Genomic DNA, 20,475 nt, shown 5'->3' with positions numbered 1-20,475 from the left:
TAATCTGGTCTCTCCCTAACTTTGTCCCCCAAACGTCCAACATGAGCTGTCCCTCTGATGTACTCGTTCCTAATCCTGTCCAACCGTGTCACTCCCGAAGAGAACCTCAACATCTTCAGCTCTGCTACCTCCAGCTCTGACTCCTGTCTCTTCCTCAGTGACACTGTCTCTAAACCATACAGCATGGCTGGTCTCACCACTGTCTTCTACACCTTCCCCTTGATTCTATTCCCAGGATAAACGCTTACTAAAAAGTTCTGTCAGCACTTCTACTGCTATCCTCATCAGTGTTATTTAATTTAGCTTGTGTACTTCTCTTACTGCAATTTAGTCCACAAAAAATGCATCACGTCAATTTAGTTGATATCAGTGTGGGAAAAATCTTGTCGTTTTCTTGCTAAAGTCTTTCTGTCCTGTGTTCTTGGTAGGATGTGGCCTCACTGCAGAGTGTGTCAGGACACACATCACTCCGGACTGACACCTTGTGGACAGAGGAAGTCAATATAGTGCACTGAAGAAATCAGCTTTTATTTAGCTTTTACAGAAACTTGAATACATTACAAATTAGATGCATAAATAAGCCTTTTAAGACATAATGAAAATATTATATAATCTGTTATAAGTGAATCTGATACAAAAATACTTCTAAAAATGATTTCCTATGATGATTAATTCTACACACGCACCAAGCCACCAATTATTTTTATATATAATATATATTTTCACACAAAATATTTCTAATACAGTCTAACTCTTTTTAAAATATTGTTGTAGTGTAGCTGTTTAATTCATTTCATTTCATTTGATTTAAAGGAGCTTTAACTTTGTCCTAGGGATTGGCTCCCTGGGCTGCCTCTGAGCTCAGTCTCCTGTACAGCAGCATATAAGCCATATCACTGAAACATCACACAAATAATAATTATTACTAAACCTCTGTGAATGTGAATTAGATTATCTTTCTCAGTATGATGGAACTGAATAGAAATATATAATAAAAAAATATACCTGTACCATTCTCTCCCTCCGTACGTGCTTTGAACCTCCTCCCAGCTGACCTGCAAACAACATAAACAAAATCTGTTTCAGATGTTAAAGCTTCAATGATATACATTCACTGACCACTTTAATAGGAACACCAACAGGTTATGGGATGCTTGTCTGCTCACCATGGCTGTATTGTGAGTAATCTTTCATAATTTTTTAAATATGTTTTTTCATTATTCCTACATGCTCTCCTCCATCACATGACATCAGGGAGGGTAAAGGCTATCAGTTGCTAGCATCATTTCAAGCTGCTGATTGTGTAACGTCAGTCTGAGGTGTAATACACTTGGAGCAATGTGCTATTTCATATATGTGAGCTCAAAAACTCCCATGCTTGGTTAATGTAATTATGACTGATAGGGAAGATTAATATCCCACTGAGAACAGGGCTAATATTCTTCTCTTGGACTCTGGATGATCAAATAAACTGTACCTGGTGTGTCATGAGCCCTGTAATGAGCGTTACTGTTGTTAGATCACCACTAACCCAGATCTCTTCATTTCATGTTGAACACCACACCAAACAAACATGATCACCACAGACTACAATCGCCAAACCACATACACTGACACGCTCCCAGTCACCAAACACCTTAAAAGAGACCCTCAAACACTAGGCCTAGGATTATCAGTCTCTGTGTTACCCATAACAGTCTTTATTATATCGCTTCTCATTTTCTTGTTAGCTCTTGCTTGCCCTATTTGGTGTTATCTGCTAAGCGCCTCTGGAGTTTGTCTGCTGATTTGCTCAAACAGGCACCAACAACCATGCCACCTTTCTCTTCAGTCTGATATTTGATCATTTGAACTGAAGGTCTTGACCTGAATCTGCATGACTTCATGCATTGCCTTGCTGCCACATGAATGGCTGATTAGATAACTGAAAGAATTCACAGCAATTCCTCTTAAAGGAGTCAGTGAGTATAAATAGCAGGTTTAGTTACAGCAGGTTAAATAAAATTGAATTCGTCTCACCTGACGCGTGCAGCTGTCATCAGTATAGTACCACTTGCTGTCTGTGGAATAGACGTAAGCCGTGTAGTGGCCCATCGTGGACGTCCCAATATGAACTACCACTCCATACAGTCTGTATCTTCTCTCAGCCTATGAAAAGAAAGGCAACATTTATAAGATTTATAATCATCTTTTAATCCATGAACCAAAAAGTGTTTAAACTTTACCACTTGGGAATGTTCTTCAGGTAACATTTCAGCCATGTTAAGCATTTCGGGGAAGCTGACTTTGGTGTTCAGCTTTCTGGTGCAGCTACTGGTGCTTCTGAACCTCTTTAGATTAATGCATAGGATTGAAGGCAGAGAAACCAGCTTGCACCTCTGTAAAAAAAAATAAAACAGCGACATCATCATCATCATCATCATCATCATTATTATTATCATCAGATTGTTCAGAGACCTGAGTAGATGGCATCTTCTTTTCACATTTGACACAGTAAAAAGCTTCACTGCCTTCCAACCTCTGTGGCTTAAAAAACATCCTGAAACAGTCCATCTGTGAAAGAAAAACAGCATTCATCTGGGGTTGCTTGATGAGAATGTGAGAAAGCTGGAAAGACTAAAAAACTAAAGCATCGCTTTCTTTAGGTAGAGATGAAGCTCCAGCGCTGCCACTATCACCAGGTAGTTCATACTGCATTGCAGGTAATGGGGGAAATGCAACTTTAACTACAATTGTTGATTCTCATGGGGCGAAGGTGTGTAAAAAGAATAAACAAACAAATAAAATAGCAAAACATGAAGACTATGAGCAAGCTGATGGAAAGCAAAGTGACAAACAGCCACCGTAGACTTCAGCATGACATCAATTAACATGAGATGATGATGATTAGTCTCAACAATTAATATATTTCAGCAAATGTGTCCAGAGAGGCTTAATTATTTTTGTTTTGTAAACTTACCAAGGTGTTTCCATCCTCATGCAGAGGTAGTGGAAAGCTAAGAAAGAGGTTGGGGGTACGGTGTACATTCCCACATTTCTCACACTCGGTGCATTCTTCCACGTCAATCTTGTAAAGATTTTTTATCTCTGCAGCCTGCAAAGAAAGGCGACAAATACAAACCATCTGTGTGATTTCATAAAATGTGATAATAATGCCTATGACACCAATAGTGTAGCAACTCAGAAATCCAGCCATAATAATAACACTTCACTTTTCAGATTCTTTTGTTTTGGATGCTCATATGTGTTTATGTATGTATGTGTACATATATATATGTAAATATATATATGTATGTTATATATAAATATATATATATAAAATATATATATATATTTTTTTTTTAATAGTCCCTTTTATCTATGGAGAATTAAACTCACAATTTGCTGGTCAGACATCTGCTTCTGAATGAGGTTTAGGATGGTGTGGAACACTTCATCAGCATCATGATTAGTGAACCCTAAAGGAAAACACTTTATTCAAAAACTCCCAAAGTTGCATTTTATATTATATTTAATCAATTAAGACTAAAAGCCTAAATGTTCAGGATTTTTTAACAGTTATTAATTCTGCTTCAGCTGTAATGATTCTGCCTGTCGACCTTCATGTTTGAGGAAATGTGACAGATTACATACGGCAAATGTTGTGTTCATGAAGGCAATTCAGAAAATCCAGATGAGGGCTGGACTGCCTTTTATCCTTCATGGCTTCCAGTGCTCTTTTGAGCTCCAGGGGAACATTATTTTCATCAGATGCCTCAGATGGCTGCCACCTAAATGCAAAAAAATAAAAAATAAAGAAAACAGGCACGGTAATACTATTTCTACTTCTTATATACACCAATCAGGCATAACATTATGACTACCTGCCTAATATAGTGTTGGTCCCCCTTTTGCTGCTAAAACAGCCCTGACCCGTCATGCACTGTGTATTCTGACACATTTCTATTTGAACCAGCATTAACTTCTTTAGCAATTTGAGCAACAGTAGCCGGATCGGATCACACGGGTCAGACTTCGCTCCCCACGTGCATCAATAAGCCTTGGCTGCCCATGACCCTATTGCCGGTTCACCACTGTTCCTTCCTTGGACCACTTTTGATAGATACTGACCACTGCAGACCGGGAACACCCCACAAGAGCTGCAGTTTTGGAAATGCATCCAAACCTTTTGGAAGTGATCCCAAACTTTTTGAAGGTTCGTGTCCCCTTGTTCATCTGATGTGAACAAAGTAGACGCCCTAATTGACTTACCAAAAGAAACTTATAGCGACATGAAGTGAGACTGAATATCTTTAGTTTTAAATATATGTAAACATTTCGCTTCAACCTGGAATTTTAATATCTTTATTTATAATGTTTTCATTATTGCGCTGCATTTTTAAGAACCTTGGGTTTATTATGGTAATAATTCTGTTAAAATGGTAATAATTACTCTATTCAGATGGCATGCTTTTTTACCTGCTGAGCATTTCCTCTACCTCTGTGGTGGCTGCAAAAGTCTGCAGTAAAGCATTTATAGAGCAGGAGAGACCGCAGTTTGAAAGTCCCCTTACACTCGAATGCAGATGTAAACCTGCACGAGTGACTGAAACACACAGACAAGTAAACACATTTCATGAATGTTTACGCTTGCCTAGTTATTAAGACATTAACTGTAATGTTTTAAATGCATTAAACAAATGCATGGAGAAACAAGTGCAGGAGAACATGCAAGAGAACATGCAAACTCCACACAGAAAGGCCCCTGCCTGTTCGAACCCAGGACCTTCTTGCTGTGAGGCAGCAGTGCTGACCACTAAGCCACCATGCTGTCCAAAATTTCCAAATCAAGATGCTGATACTCAAAAGATGCTTTAACAAAAGTGGTGTGTATACTTATGGAACCAGGTTATTCTAAAGTGATTCTATATAGTTTCTATGTGAATTTTGTTGGTTGTATCACATTAAAGGTAAAAAAAACATCTGATGTGATGTATCTTGGTTCCATTGTTTATGTACCTATGTGGACTATTTAAATTCACTTTGGTACAAAAAAAAGGAGACAACTCACCAATGGCTGAGGTTAGATCACTGCGAAACAAAAACCCTTTACACCAAGCCATTCCCATCTACAAACTGAAATCAGTTGCAACTGGAAGGCAAAAAATCAATCATTATGAGAGTTTACATGATAAAACCTATAGCAGCAGTATTAATACAGACATTTAACAGATACAAATTGGAAGTGTATATCAGCCTTTATGGTCTTAATTCATTTTATTGACCTATTCAGTGAAATAGGTAAAACGTTATTCATTTCAGAGATAGAAGTATAAAATGATTAAAAAGCAGAGAAGTGAGTTGTGTATTGTTTCCTTAATCCTGCAGTAATGTATTATAATACACAGCTTCTCCTCTGAATGCAGCCTGACTTTGTTTACTCTCTAATATAAGAAGCAATAGCTAATAGGCTTGGCATAAACACGTTCAGGATTACAGCGAATAAATTCAGTTATTTTTGTTAAACTAAATGGTGTGAATGTAAACACTGACCTGTAGTGAAGCTTTACTGGTGGTCTAATGAAGCTGTTGATGATACACTGACCTGCTGCAGTGTAAACTTTCCTCAAAGTGAATCTTAGCCAGAAACGAAGCTCTTTCACTTTCACTTTCATTTCACTCATAGGTTTCTGTTCTACGTGGAGGAGCAAACTGTCCAAAATGTCTCTAAAACATGCCGTCATCCATCACAGGGCTTTTGCACACTATACAAATATTATATATGAAATAAAGAAGATTATTATTTTAGCACCAGGAAAGTGTCACGTGCGCTTTGATTACTCGCGTGCCTGACTTGGTTTTAACAATTCGCAAAAAGTGCCAAAAATCTCCCCGTTAAAACTGCAGGTTTCGTGATATAAAAAAGTCATTCTACAGGTTTTTTGACAGGGTTTAGATCTGGACTCCAGTGATGGGCAGTAATGAATTAAATGTGATTTGTTACTGTACTTAAGTACACTATACTGCCAAAAGTTTTGGGACACCCCTCCAAATCAATGAGTTCAGGTGGTGTTTTTCAGGGGTTGGGCTCGGCCCCTTAGTGCCAGTGAAAGGAACTCTTAATGCTTCAGCATAACAAGGCATTTTGGACAATTTCATGCTCCCAACTTTGTGGGAACAGTTTGGGGATGACCCCTTCCTGTTCCAACATAAAGACATGGATGAGTGAGTTTGGTGTGGAGGAACTTGACTGGCCTGCAGTCAACTTTGGTGTGGAGGCCTCGACTGAGTCCTGACCTCAACCTGATAGAACACCTTTGGGATGAATTAGAGTGGAGACTACAAGGGAGGCCTTCTCATCCAAGATCAGTGCCTGACCTCACAAATGTGCTTCTAGAGGAATGGTCAAAAATTCCCATAAACACACTCCTAAACCTTGTGGAAAGCCTTCCCAGAAGAGCTGAAGCTGTTATAGCTGCAAAGGGCGGGACAACTCCATATTACATTCATGTGCATGTAGACGTCACAGTTTTGGCCTGACTCAGAGTCTCTTCTCTAACTCATCCCAAAGGTGTTCTATCCGGTTGAGGTCAGGACTCTGGTATGCTGAAGCATTAAGTGTTCCTTTCACTGGAACTAAGTGGCCAAACCCAACCCCTGAAAAACAACACCCGTATTCAATGATGTGGAGGGGTGTCCCAAAACTTTTGCCAATCTTTTTCCAGTATGTGTACTTTACTAATGTAGTGTTCACTCCATTTTTTTTGAAGTAACATTATTTCTACTCCATTCACTCATTATGTCACAACTCTCATTACTGGTATAAAAAACAATTTATCCAATTACAGCACAGCAAACAAACCGAGTTACAGTGTGCCCTTCACTTTTTGACTTACCTAGCTTTTTCATTACATGCAGCAAGCACAAACAGAACAGTAGAGCATTAAAACCTCAGTGTCACAATCTGAAATACTGTAGCTTATGATGGAAGAAGACCCTGACCTCATCCCGCCACCCACACTCCCATGACCTTACCTGCAGGATTTATTTGTAGAACAGAACAAAGAGTCTTTTATACTCGGATGCCTGCTCTGCTTCAGTAACATATAATTTCTACTTACAAGAATTCAACATCATATTTAAGAAAACATGTAGAGGTGAGCACGTCCTGTGATAACCATAATGCCAATCTTTTATAATATGAAATCTAATGTTAGCTTGCAACAATGAAGGATTTTATTGTGTATGTCAATACATCTGTAATTATGTCATTATGCATTAGTTAGCTAAATAGGATAACGTAATCAGTAACTCTTGAGCAGCAGTCTATATTAACGTTACTGATGTTATACAGCAACCCAATAACCCAATAGCTCAGCTTTTATTGTTGATATTTGACCAGTCACCAAGTGAAAGTTAAAGTGACCTAAAGCCCAGACGTGTAGAATAGCACAGCTTACTGTTGCTGCTGGTTTTCAGCAGCTTGATCCCTGATGACCTTTCGTCAATTTTAGAGGGACGTCCTGTTCTTGGTGATGTCACTGTAGTGCCCCATTTTCTCTAATTGTTGAAGATGGCCTTCATGGTCATTCATGGTGCATTGAAATTCTTGGAAATGTTTAAATATTCTTTTGTACCCTTTTTACAGGCTTTATATAAACTCTTTTACAAAAGCTTTAGCTTTGGCTTTAGCAGTTATATGAAAACAAAATGCTAAGAAATCCTACAGAAACAGTGGACGATAGGTTACTGCAGGTTATTATAAGTTTTTCTTTTATTTCCTCAAAAAACCCATTTCTATTTGACTTACTTGAATTTCGGTTATTTACATCATATAGGGGTGTGAAGACTTTTTACATCCACTGGAATTTCAGCAGTGCCCTGACATACAGTAGTTCCCACATTGCTAAAACTTGTGTAAGAAGTACAGCTTCCCAGTTTATCTTCCTCTGACATACAGGATCTGTAAACTCCAGATTACTTCATGTTTATTAAGTAACAAGAGATGTTCAACATCCTAAATGCTGATAAGGTAAAATCTCAAGAACAGTAGTGTTGTGAGCAACAAACGTCAGGAAAAAGAAGGTACTGGGATCTTTTGTACCATTAGTCTTCAGTTTAGTTTAGTTTAGTCTACCTGGTAAAATGGCCTTAAGGATCACTCTTGTAACTTAAATTAGCTTCTATGATGATGCACTACATGATTTCCAGGAAAAGGACATGCTTAAGATACATGAGCTTACCACAGCATTGACAAGAAAAGGTATATTTTACAAGCACTTGCAGCAAGAACAGCCATCATTAAAAAGTGTAAAGTGGCTAATGAGCCTTTCTGTACAAGCACATAAATCCTAATTGTGTTAATTACAATCAAATGGTTGCAGTGTTTTCATCTTCATTTCTGGTTTTTCTGCAGCTTATTGTGCAAAAATGGATTTTTCAGGAAGAAGACCTGTAGTATGGTCCAAACATGGCATTCCACATCTGCTGCCAGAGTCCATACAGCCGGAGGATCCAGGGATAAGCTGAAGGCAAAGCTGTGGATTAAGGATACATGCTTTAGAATGTGCTTTTGGAACCAAACATATTGAGATATGCGTACAAAATTCATTCTTAAGGTAGTAAAACATAACATGAGCATCAAAACATGAAATGTGGTCTGCCTTTAGAAATATCACCCAATAAATACCTTATACTGGGCCTGATTATGCAACTAATTTATTTGTAAATCATTTGTAGGAGCACTGACAAGACATTTGGGTATTCCAGATAATGTTATGAGAGCTCCTCATGTACATGTACACACACACAAAAATTAATGCAAAAATAAATCTATGGAAAAAATGCTGTAGCAAAATCAAGAATTTTTGGCTCCAACAATCAGAAAAAAATCATAGTATTGAAGTCTGGTGTATTTCTACTTGGTGCATTTATTCTTTTTGAGTTAACTTGATAACACATGAACTTTCCTGACACTTGCTTTTGGATGTCTATGAAAAAAATGGCCATGCATTCTCTTTTTCTCTCGTCCTCTCTCTCTGTCTTTCTCCAACTACCCCATGCAGTGGCATTTATTTCTTCTAAAATCAATAAATATTGTCTTGTCTCTTTCATCTTAAGCCAGGCTTTAAACACTGAAAAGATTTTGATCAGAATGGATGATTTACAGAATCCTCTCCATTACAATGTAATCAAGTGGTTAAGATTACATTTATATCTAAATGAGTCTTTTAGGTTAATCTCCTCACCTGGGTCCATCCGTATGAGCAGCAGGTACAGCAGGAATAAAAGCACAGCAGTTCTGTGAATAAAGCGTGACCAGGCAGTGACACCTGCCAAAGAGAGTCCTCTGTACAACAGCCTCATAACTGCATTCAGCTTCCGCACCACTGACCCTGAAACAACATGGAGAGATTTCATTACAACAATCTGGTATGAGATGTTCACACAGTACATATGAGTGTGGTGTGATGTTCTAGTCTGAACTTAAGTGGAATTCGGGTAACAGAGTTGTATAGTTGTAAATGTGTTAAATCAATGGGGTATGACTGACTCTTATTGAATATTACAGATAAACAGTACCTTGAGATATCATTTTCTTTGTGTCCACAGGGAGGGGTTCAGGGTTTGTGTATGAGTCTTTTGTCTTTTTAGCATCATGATTCTCAAGAATCGTCAGTGCAGTTTGTCTCTGAGCATCTGTAAAGGCGACTTGTCCTACAGCATCCATCAGCAGCTCCTTGGCCTCGGAGGTTTGGCCCAGCGGCAGAAGGACGTGCAGGATGTAGAGCTCTGCCACGCTGCTGTAACCTGACAAACTCGTATTCGAGTCGCAAAGCAGCCATGTTCTCACCGCCTCCTGCACCGCTGCCTGCTCTGACACTTTGGTGTAAAGAAGAATGCTGGGAAAGGAGAGGGAAAAGCAGTTGAACATGTCGGCTGCTGCTTTATGACTGAGATGTTATTAAAGCTTTATTATGAAGTCAGTTAGACTCAATAGATTAGATTGCACATCTTTTTATTTATTTTATTATCCTTACTCTCTCCTGCTTGCAGCAAGTTCGTTTGAGGAATAAAATTAGACATGGGAACTTAAATGATTTATTATACTAAAAATGTGCTCGAGGACAATCAACTTGCTTACTGAACATAAGGGACAATATTATGATGACTGATGGGGGCTACCTGATTTCTTATTAAATTCACCATTGTGGCATTGTTTCATTAAAATGATGCTTTAATGTGACTGTGGATTGAATATCAATATTTTGTTCAGTTTTTTTGTGATTAGGCCAAGATCTGCAACAATTGTACTTTTCTTTTTAGTCTAATGCAACTTGAGTTTTTTGTACTTTTTTGTGCTTGAATTGGTAAAATCACAAGCACATGATTCTTCTTTTAAACTCCTACCAGTAAAGACACATACAATGACTTTCTATGTTCCACACACGAGAATGGAAGAGAGATTCGGATGTGTGTTGTGATGACATCAAATCTGCAGAAACATCAGCACTAATATTGATTACTGAATATCGCAGAGTTTGCTTGATCTGGTGTTCATTTCATGCTTTCCTGATTAAAAGGCAACACCCCAAATATCCCTCATGTGTAATGCTAGACATCTTTACCACATCTGCATGATCTTTGCAGGAATTTGCTCTGTTTCACCATAATGCTGCAAAACCCATTTCAGCACGTCATGCCACTGGTTTAACTCAGCCAGGGCTTGAATTCCAACGATGCAGAGCGCTGCTTTCAGCTCTCCGTGCCTGGAACTATGAAAACACAGACACAGTTTAGTTGATATTTGGGCTATTTTCTATCAAATACAAAATAACACATTATTAAATATACTGCTTATCCAGAGCAACTTGCATTTTATACAACTGAGCAATTAAGAGTTAAGGGCCTTGCTTAGGGGCCCAGCAGTAGCAGCTTGGTGGAGCTGGGATTTGAACTCACAACCTTCCTATCAGTAGTCCAACACCTTAAAAAGCCCCTGAGCTCCATGAAGACATGGTGTGGAAGAACTGGAGTGTCCTGCACCGAACCTTGATTCGGACTCAACCCCACAGAGCCCTGACTCTGACTCTACCCCAGACCTCCTCACTAAAGCTCTTGTAGCTGAATGATCACTAATCCCCACAGACACGCTCCACCATCTAGTGGAAAACCTTCACAGAACAGTGGAGCTCAGTATAACATCTGGAATGGGATGTTCACCAAGCACATGTAAGAGTGATGGTCCGGTGTCCACACACATCTGGACAATTATGTTGTATATGGAAGGTTTAACGTCAACAAAACAGGTCGCTTCTCTCACCACAGTGTTAATAACATGCAAAACCTTGAAAGTTCCCTCTGCTGAAGATCTTAAATAAACGTCTCTAAGGTTCATAACACGATGACTTTGGTTATTTGAAGCGTCGCGCCATTCAAGTCCCATAGAAACGATCAAGCCTATCAGAATGAGCGCGTGCATATATAAACTATGTCAGTAGTGAATGAATCAACATCTGACCAATCAGAGTAGAGAATTCAGCAGCTATAAAAGTCTATCCGTTTTTGTAATGGTGGATTCTGAAGCTCGCACACCTTAACCGTCCTAACCATTGTGGTTTGCTGTCAGTTCACCCACCAGTTGAGTTCTTGCTCATCAGCATGAGATAAACTCTCCAGTCCTTTTTCACAAGCCTCAAAAGCGGCGTGAAAATCATTCCGGATGATGACGTGCTCAATGGCGGCGTCCACCAGTCCTGAGCCGTGTGTCAGAGATAAACACAGGGGAGGAGATAAACTCCCGAGGCGAGCTGAAACTGAAGCTGGAGCACAGCTCTGCATAGCGGATTAATTCCTAAATATCATCGTTTATGGGACAGGAAATGTATAATAAAACCGTCACTGCTACAACGTGTCCTGTGTGTTTACTATCGAGTGCAGCGTGGGCTCAATCCTCAACCACTGCTTGTTCCCTTATGAGCGTGCACTAGATGGAAAGGAAAGCACGGCGCCTACACACTATCTAGTGCACTAAAAATAACCACAAGGTGCAATTTGGAGTTCTGCCTTTCCTTTTACTGCTTCCTGTTGGCAAGAATTGTGGGAAACTTCCACACACGTTAAAGTACTTCGACATGATTATAAGACTTTTATATACCTGAAATTATATAACTTTTGAAAAGAATATTACTAATACTACTAAACCACCACCCACACAAACTACTAATATTACTAGCAATGCTAGTAGAAGAAATATACAGTACAAATAGCAATGAACTGGTGCCACAAGACAAGATAACGTGTGCATTGAATGAATGAATAAATAAATAAAAATCACACAAAACTCACATATTTCCCTAGTAGGCATGTTCCCCTTTCCAGAACATTCACCCCTGTTGCACTATTTATTTAAACTGCTTTCAATGTTTCATGACTGAAACAATCGTCCATGAAGTAAATGCAGTGTGTAATTAATAGTCATGAAAATCACCAGCAGTACATGAAGATCCCTGAGATTCAGGACGTTTGGGTAGTGTAAGCTACCCATCACTTACATCAGCTGTGTAAGCAGTGTGCGTCTGAAGCTGGAGTACAAGCAACGTGTCGATATTTCAATTTGTACTAAATCCGTTTAAGCTGTATTGAAGTATTTGATGATATAAAGGTATAACATTGATACAAAAAAAATCATATTTCATCCATGAAGCGACAGTAACTTCAGTAAGACCTTATTTTTTTCTATACAGTGTGGTCATATAGTATGTCAAAATATACAAAAAGAATTAAAAAATAAGCTATATACACACACACACAAGTTTTTATTTTCCCCATTCACACAACCTCAGACCAGTGATTGCTGATCATGACCTCAGTTTCACGGAGCTGACCTCGCTCTGTCAGTAATCTCTTGAGTTTCTTCCTCCTTCTCCAGGTCACCCTCAACCCATAGTCACTCTCTGGTGTGTCTCTCACTAGGAGTTTTTCAGTTCTCGGAGGAGTTCTTGGTTGATTTGGGGAAAAGAGGAGGCTGTGAATGGAGGATGAAACCACGTGATCACAGGGTGGCATTTCAGGAGTCTGGATGTGAGGGGGAGTGGGAATGCTGCTGGTTTCAGCCGTAGATGTACGTGGTGTCAAAGAGCTCGTCAGTTTTCCAGCTGCAAAATTAATGGGTTTAGGGGTGACTTGAGCTCCTGTACTCACGTTACATGCCAATGTGTTTAGAGAAGTCGTCCTTGGTGTATCATCATGACTGACTGAAGCAACACTTCCGTCAATCTGACACTGAGGATGCCTTGTTTCTGGAGAATCCCCAACACGGGACACAGTGCCGTTTTGACCGAGACCTCTCCGACTTCTCAGGGGAACCGAATTACTGCTAGCAAATAACAAAGTAGGGTATTTGCAAGCAGTTGACCTAAATTGAGTTGAAAGCGATGTTCTGTTTAAAGTGCTTGTGGGGAGTTGATGATTATTCTTCTTCCTTCTTTGTCCACCACATCTGACTGCTGTATCTTCCAGCGAGGTAAACTGAGGAGACACCTAGGGCAGAGAAAAACATAGTCCTCAACGACACACTTAGGAAATTCGAAAACCGTTTAGTTTACTATTGTTTTAAGACTACTAAAATCACAATGCCTTTAATGCATTTACATTTCAATAATTTAATTCCGTTTCATTCTTATCGCATTTTTAACAAAGGACCAAGGTGTCACAAAGCAGCTTTACAGAAATATATACATTCAGGATATTAATTTTAAACACCGGATACTGTGATTATAAATCATTTCTCTTTTATAACAGTGCACTATATGATCAAACAGTGCAATTATGTAACCAGGAAATTTATTCTATTTATAACACAAAGTATGTTGATGGAAATTGTAGTTCATCATGCATAATTCATTAATACAATGTTGTTTACAAATCATTCGCATCCAGACAAACTATTTAACGACCCTCACTGGATTATCAACCAATATCAGAGTCCTGTGTTTACATCATTCCCTCTCTAATCTATGGCAAGCTGAAAAGAACAAACTTTTTTTATCTGTACCATCACCATGATTGTAGAAAGGACTGATTCTACTTTGCATTTTGTCTCAAAGCCTTTCATTTTATTTTGACACCATATTTGTGCTGTGCCATGACTGAGTCCTCAAGACAATTAGGGATAATTATTCGGACTCCACTTTACCACCCTTCCTGATTTCAATGACGAATACTGGCCACACCTGTTACAACAACAATAACCTCAAAATTAACGGTAAAATCAATGAGTGTTTGCATGGGGACTTCCATGACCAGATATGTTTTGGATTTAGAATCGCAGTTAAATGTGATCCATAATAAAGGTCACAGAAATCTGATGTCAGAAAAAATTTTAATTGTTTGGAAATGCAAATACGGCCTAAGAGACACCAGATGCTCAGCTGACATAGTGACACAGGGGTCATGTCTTTGCTCTACACATGAACAGATTAGAGACACATATTTCTCAAAACAAAGAGTCGTGGTTTGTAAAGAGAATCAGATGCTTGAAGTCCAGATCAATGGTCTCAACGCTCTGGCTACTTTTTAAGACACATTTAGCGACTAATTAAGATGAAACAGGACCTAGCAGTAATTTCAGCACAGGTTAGTGATGGTCCTGAAGTCTCCAGCTCAAGTTAAGAGCAAAGCAGGGATGGCTTGACACAGCATCAGTGCTTTAACACCCGACTGTGTTTCATTTACAAACTAATCACGGATCACCACTGATGACCAATAAGGTAATTTAATACGCTAATGCCAAACGAGTCTGTGACGTCATCTGGCGCCTTGTTTTATTTTGGAGCGTGCTTTTAGCTACTTTCCCCCTGAAATTAGCAGTTAGTCCAGTTACCCATGGATGAACTTGGACGCCTTGCCGTGATTGCTCGGACACAAAGGACCTCGGATTAATCGCGCTTCGTAACTGTGGTCCATACTCGTGTCTGGATCCACTTCTGGGTTGCTCTACAAACAGCAGCTGAGATCTGTGTGGATTCAGCAGCCTCTTTTTCCGCGTGGCGCGAGGCATCAGCCTTCATCCTCACCCTGGGTCCGAACGGGAATAAAAGAGGGATTAGAAACCTGTAATTAAGCTATGTAATAAACTGTGAAAAGCCAACATACAGTTTATACTACTTGTGTTCGTTTCCAAACAAACTTGTTCTTGCAAAATATCTTCTTTTAATAATAAGTAGCGTTATAAATACATTTCCCTTCGCTTTCCCCCAACAGCTGTACTTCCATCACAATCTCCTCTGATTGGTTGGCTACAGCACCCTAACCTGCGCCTATTGGCCGCTTCCTGATCACGTGACTCAAAATGATAGGTCTGCGCCAAAATTCAAACTGCCTTGGTGAAGAAGACGGAAGTGTGGCGACTTTCACCTTCTCGGTCTAATGAAGTTTTCACAACGATTTCACAACGGCGAGATCGAAACACAATAAAGGACGTGTGATAAACCGAGACCTGACATAATATGAAGGTTTGCGTGCCTTAATATTAACTGGCTTTGCTTTGTTACCAGTAAGTCACGTTTATAGCAATGGAGCCTGTATATAGCTGGGGTCCTTTGTGTTAGCATGGACTGCACATGAATAGCTAGGAGGCAATGTGGCAGGATTAAATTGATGCAAAAAAAAATTCTCATTTTATTATTTTAATAAATCTGTATCGACGATCAGTAGATAGATGCACAGAAAATGGCGATATTATCCATCCAGCAGGCGATCTCATGGATCAGTGTTGTATTTTGTAAGCAGTACTCTTGCGCGTGCTGTCTGCTTCAATAATACTCGTTAAAATGTGATTAAATATGAACACATTACTGTTTTCTTTTAATCTACACTCCATCACGAGGATACTGTAGCTGGAGGTTAACGGTTTAATTGTGTTCCAGAAGACGTCAGTAAAATAGTTGATATTCAAAAGGCCAGTCAGTTAAAGTGTGGCCAGTTAAACAAATCGCCATAAAACTCTCGGTTCGAGTGAAAATCCAACAAAAAATTTCACGGTATGTCATGAATACTTTGAAATATTTCTGTTTCAGAGCGCTATACGTTCATGGCACTGAGGTTAGTTAAGGTCAACTAGTAAAGTGACTCGGTGTCCATTCACACCGGGTGTAATTTCTAAGGAAATATATGTGATAACGTGTATGTTATTTCTTTGTGTTTATGATTCAGGGATCCGATCTGCTATGAACAAGATGAGGGAGAGTCCCAGGAGACCGATAATCCTCAAGAGGAGGAAACTGCCGTTTCAGAGAAACGAGGGCGGTGGGCAGCAGAACAAATCTTCAACAGCACCCGGAGCGCAGTCCGTCCCAGATGGCATTTGCATCATGGACCATCCCACGATGCCGGACACGCAAGTGGTGGTCATACCAAAAACCGCCGATCTTCAGAGTGTCATCAATGTGCTGACTGCTAAAGGGAAGGAACGTGGTGTAGAGGGGCCAAACAAGTTTATTTTGCTGAGTGGAAGCAGTGGATCTGAGGATGGAGTCGAAGCTCTGAGCCGTGCCACGTCAGAGAGTAAAAATCTCCTCGGACCTGAAGCAGGTGTAGCCGGAGATGCCAAAGCTCTCCCGAGCAGCAGATGTACGTGATCACTAATCTAGCGTATCATCTCTATTATCCCTTTCATTTTTCAATGCTGTTTATTTTGCTGTTTGTGTTATTGTCAGTGAAATCCGAGCAGGACTGCAGTGTGTTAAATAACAGCCTGACAAACATCCAGTGGTTGGGGAGAATGAACACGCAGGTCTCAGGTGCCGAGGTAGAAAAGAAAGAGTCTAATAAAGAGAATTTCGACAGCTGTGCACAGCTCCAAGAGGTATAGTTTATATATTGTTTAGTGTCTTCCTCTGAAACATCACATTTCACTTCACCCACTGTGAACGTGACGCACACCTTTCCGTCTTCAGTCTGTATCATTCCACCAGAGTCTACAGTCATACACACTTCCATTTAATCATTGTTAACTGCAGTTTATTTAGCATGAGCAAGATTTTTAAATGTAATTGCTGAAGGTTTCTGAAACACTTTCTTTCCTCATACAAGAAAAATAACAGAAATTCTGTTGACCCCTTTTTAGCCACAGCACACAGAGGAAGAAGCAGGTGCCGTTAAGGGCCCTTTGTCAGAAAGACCACCATACTCCTACATGGCCATGATCCAGTTTGCTATCAACAGCAAGAAAAATAAGAAGATGACTCTAAAGGAAATCTATAACTGGATAGAGGACCATTTCCCCTACTTCCGAAATGTAGCAAAACCTGGCTGGAAGGTAACAAAGTGCTTGGACAGCAGATTTAACATCATTTACTGTATGATTACTGTACATTTTACCCGTTTTTCTTTCTCCCCCTTCTTAGAACTCCATTCGCCATAACCTCTCCTTGCACGATATGTTCATCCGAGAGACCACACCAGACGGCAAGATCTCCTTCTGGACCATTAAACCCGAGGCAAACCGCTGTCTCACATTAGACCAGGTTTACAAGGTAAGCAAGAATCTTCCTCTGTATTTAAAACCACATTTAAAGCTTATCTCTTACGTTTCTTGACCTCTTCATTACCTCTTTTCTCCTCCGAACCTGCTGCAGCCTACCGTTGATCCAGCAGCCCCCTCTTATCCACAAACCACGCAAATCTATTACCCACAAGTAAGCTTTTTTTCTTTTTTCTTCCTCACTCCTCCTCCTCATACTGCAGTCAGACAGAGAGGACACACGACTCATCACCGTCTCAAAAATAACACTTATTTTATTCCAGGATTTGAGAAGTTAAGGCAGGAAGTTTATGTCTACACTGTGCCTTGTCTCATGTTTTGAACCAGCCTCTTCTTGGCATGCTCTGTAAAGCAAAACTGCATACAAGTTAGGAAACTGAAAGGGTTTTTTTGTCTCTACAGCAGCAGAAGCGAGTTATGGCTGATCCTAAGAAAGCTACAACCTGCACCACAGGTAGGTTCCCAAAAATGTGGTTTGCTTCAAACCTGTAGGCTAAATATGTCACTGTAAATATAAACGTAAATATATCAGCACTGTAAATGAGATCATAAATAAAAATTTGACATCCATAAATTATTTGATTTGTTTGTTTTTGTTCTCAGAGAGGAAAATGAAGCCTCTCCTGCCTCGTACGGACTCGTACCTTGTGCCTATTCAGCTTCCTCTGACTCCTTCTCTCTTCCTGCCCTCCCCGGCAGCCGCGCTCTCTCTGTCCACCCCTCAGCAGAGCACCGCTGCCCCCAACCCCATCTCCAGAACAGGGTGCAAGAGGCTTTGCATCGCTCCCAAGGTAAATTCTGCTCACATAGAAACTGATAACAAACCTAAGAACAGGAACTCAGCTACTATGTTTTAAAAGGTCCCGAAGAGTGAATCCAGCGTGGTGGTGATATCTACCCCGGTCCCTGAAGTGAAGGAGGAGCGTGTGTGTGTACCCGTCAGTGAACCCTGCAGCAGCAAACGGAAGGAGATGAGCAGCTCGCGTCGTAAGCAGCGTCTAGTCACACCTTCCACCGAGGAGCCTGTCCTGCTCTTCCCAGACAGCACTTTCTTCGACTCGGGCTTGGCCTCGGACGTCTCTGCCTTCCAGGAAGTGGAGCCGGATCCAGAGCCCCGGCGTGACCCGCAGCTGGAAGGCGAAACTTTTAAAACGCCCATCAAAGGGAGCCACCCAGCTTCGTCTACACCCAGCAAGGCGCTGGAGCCATGGAAGATCACGCCGCTGGGTAAAGGGAGCCGCAGTGTGCTGGATTTCAGCCCGATCCGAACACCGCCGCAGAGGCACGAGCACAGCGGCTTGAGCTTCAGCAGCACGCCTTTCAAAGAGCTGCCACTGTTTAATTCACCCCGTGAGCTTCTCACTTCCTGTTCCCGTGACCCGCAGACGGCCAACCGCTCGCTCACCGAGGGCCTTGTACTGGACACCATGAACGACAGCCTGAGCAAAATCTTGGTGGATATCAGCTTCTCGGGGCTGGAGGACGACGACCTGGGCATGGCCAACCTCAGCTGGTCACAGTTTATTCCTGAGCTGAAATAAGCCACATTAAGGGAAAAAATTGCCGCTGCTCACATGCTTTTTCACTGCCTCAAAGTCTATTTGCTAATATATGTATATATTTTTCCTTGCTTTATATATCTGACTCTCAGCTACACTGCTTTTTGTGCAACATCCTCTCAGCCTGTCTCCATGCACATCGTCAGGGTTTTTTTTTTTTCTTTTCTTTCTTTCTTTCTTTTTCTTAAACTCTTGGGATTAAGCAGCAGTGCTTGATTGAGAATATCATGTCTCCCAATCCTGCTGCACACCAAGTCGAACATGACCGCCATCAGCCAGTCTCCACTTGTTTCCAAGCCTTTTTGTTTTTAACTACATAAGCTGCTTATGCTGATTTTCACTGCCTTCACTTCTTCCACATATGCATGTATCCTTTTTATTTCCTCACATCTGTGTGTGTGTGTGTGTGTGTGTGTGTGTGACTCTCCTTTTACTGTACGTATGTGAAGTTTGAGTCTGTTCATCACTCCAGCTCCAGAGCGATGAGCAAGAAACCGTCTGAGGAATGTATCGAGGACCCGTTCGATCCGATTTGCACAACTTGTAATATATATGTATGTATATGTATTTAGGTATTTTAAAATATGTGTAAATGAGTACATAGAATTTAAACAAATCGTTAAGTAGACACTACTGCACGCAGACGACTTAACCTTGACGAGAAAGGAAAGACTTGCAATTCATGCCGATGGTTTTCTTCTTCTTTTTTTGACACAATTATTCCTCTAATAATACAGTAGCACAGAAGTGAGATTTCTGTCTTTTCTTTTTTTACCTTATGACTTTAACAATCTTGTATTGGCACTTGGGTGATCATATGCCAGCAGCTTCCTACTGTATTTATGGTGCAGGATTTCTAGTTTCTAGTCAAGGGCTGGGTGAAGTAAACTGTAACCAAGCACATCAAACTTTCATCTCATCCACACTGAGAAATCTGAACCCAGTTCAAGATACAACATCGATTTAAAGAAGAAGAAAAAAAAGTGCCACATTTATTTATCAAAGCTTGACTTGCTGTTGAATTAAGTCAGTCCTCTTTCAGACACAACATTAGCTTATTATTTCCTAGCCAGCATTTCCATTTCATTTCATATTATATTCACAGACAAACAGCTTTAACATGATGTGCAGGATTCTGTAATAAGTAATAATTTATATGTTTAAGCACATCACCCAGTCCTGGTCTCTTGCATGCATTGACTTTTGATGAAAACATTTTTTTTGGTTGTGTCATCACAATCTATATGTATTGTTTAAAAAAAAATCTTATAAATGATTATAAAAAAAAATAAATCTGTGTCAGGTCCTTGATTTCTGCTTTTATTGTTTAGGCTGAATTTATTTGTCTGTTTATTTATGCATTTATTTCTTGCTAGCTTTTGATGCAAATGA

The 20,475-nt window shown here is 40.1% G+C and overlaps 4 protein-coding genes across 7 annotated transcripts; 1 reads left to right on the top strand and 3 right to left on the bottom strand.

Moving 5' to 3' along the window:
- Positions 1-515: 515 nt before the first annotated feature.
- usp18 (ubiquitin specific peptidase 18) lies at positions 516-5,995 on the bottom strand. 2 transcript variants are annotated; one of them, XM_058416653.1, is made up of 11 exons: positions 5,533-5,995; positions 5,051-5,131; positions 4,459-4,585; positions 3,634-3,770; positions 3,379-3,458; positions 2,960-3,094; positions 2,458-2,553; positions 2,226-2,378; positions 2,020-2,148; positions 1,012-1,055; positions 516-896 (listed from the first exon to the last, which is right to left on the bottom strand). In XM_058416653.1, the coding sequence occupies exons 2-11, from the start codon at positions 5,106-5,108 to the stop codon at positions 830-832; spliced, it is 1,026 nt and encodes a 341-aa protein (XP_058272636.1). In that variant the 5' UTR covers positions 5,109-5,131; positions 5,533-5,995; the 3' UTR covers positions 516-829. The 2 variants fall into 2 exon arrangements, with proteins under 2 accessions (XP_058272636.1, XP_058272634.1); XM_058416651.1 differs by having other exon boundaries at positions 519-896; positions 1,006-1,055; positions 5,533-5,992.
- A 1,023-nt stretch (positions 5,996-7,018) lies between these two features.
- pex26 (peroxisomal biogenesis factor 26) lies at positions 7,019-11,945 on the bottom strand. The gene is made up of 5 exons (XM_058417570.1): positions 11,618-11,945; positions 10,608-10,754; positions 9,562-9,881; positions 9,228-9,374; positions 7,019-8,516 (listed from the first exon to the last, which is right to left on the bottom strand). Exons 1-5 carry the CDS (start codon positions 11,818-11,820, stop codon positions 8,419-8,421), a joined length of 915 nt encoding a protein of 304 aa, XP_058273553.1. The 5' UTR covers positions 11,821-11,945; the 3' UTR covers positions 7,019-8,418.
- A 135-nt stretch (positions 11,946-12,080) lies between these two features.
- Positions 12,081-15,279, bottom strand: rhno1 (RAD9-HUS1-RAD1 interacting nuclear orphan 1). 3 transcript variants are annotated; one of them, XM_058417571.1, is made up of 3 exons: positions 15,136-15,279; positions 14,864-15,057; positions 12,081-13,521 (listed from the first exon to the last, which is right to left on the bottom strand). In XM_058417571.1, exons 2-3 carry the CDS (start codon positions 15,038-15,040, stop codon positions 12,811-12,813), a joined length of 888 nt encoding a protein of 295 aa, XP_058273554.1. In that variant the 5' UTR covers positions 15,041-15,057; positions 15,136-15,279; the 3' UTR covers positions 12,081-12,810. The 3 variants fall into 3 exon arrangements, with proteins under 3 accessions (XP_058273554.1, XP_058273555.1, XP_058273556.1); XM_058417572.1 differs by having other exon boundaries at positions 15,219-15,267; XM_058417573.1 differs by having other exon boundaries at positions 15,148-15,253.
- Positions 15,280-15,343: 64 nt separating this feature from the next.
- foxm1 (forkhead box M1) lies at positions 15,344-20,419 on the top strand. Its single transcript, XM_058417569.1, has 9 exons — positions 15,344-15,494; positions 16,195-16,611; positions 16,698-16,846; positions 17,108-17,299; positions 17,388-17,516; positions 17,619-17,678; positions 17,927-17,978; positions 18,128-18,315; positions 18,385-20,419. Exons 2-9 carry the CDS (start codon positions 16,209-16,211, stop codon positions 19,063-19,065), a joined length of 1,854 nt encoding a protein of 617 aa, XP_058273552.1. The 5' UTR covers positions 15,344-15,494; positions 16,195-16,208; the 3' UTR covers positions 19,066-20,419.
- Positions 20,420-20,475: the final 56 nt, after the last annotated feature.

Source organism: Hemibagrus wyckioides, linkage group LG19 (genome assembly GCF_019097595.1).
Source record: "Hemibagrus wyckioides isolate EC202008001 linkage group LG19, SWU_Hwy_1.0, whole genome shotgun sequence".
Classification (NCBI taxonomy): Eukaryota; Metazoa; Chordata; class Actinopteri; order Siluriformes; family Bagridae; genus Hemibagrus; species Hemibagrus wyckioides.
This window is presented reverse-complemented; position numbering and strand designations above follow the sequence as displayed.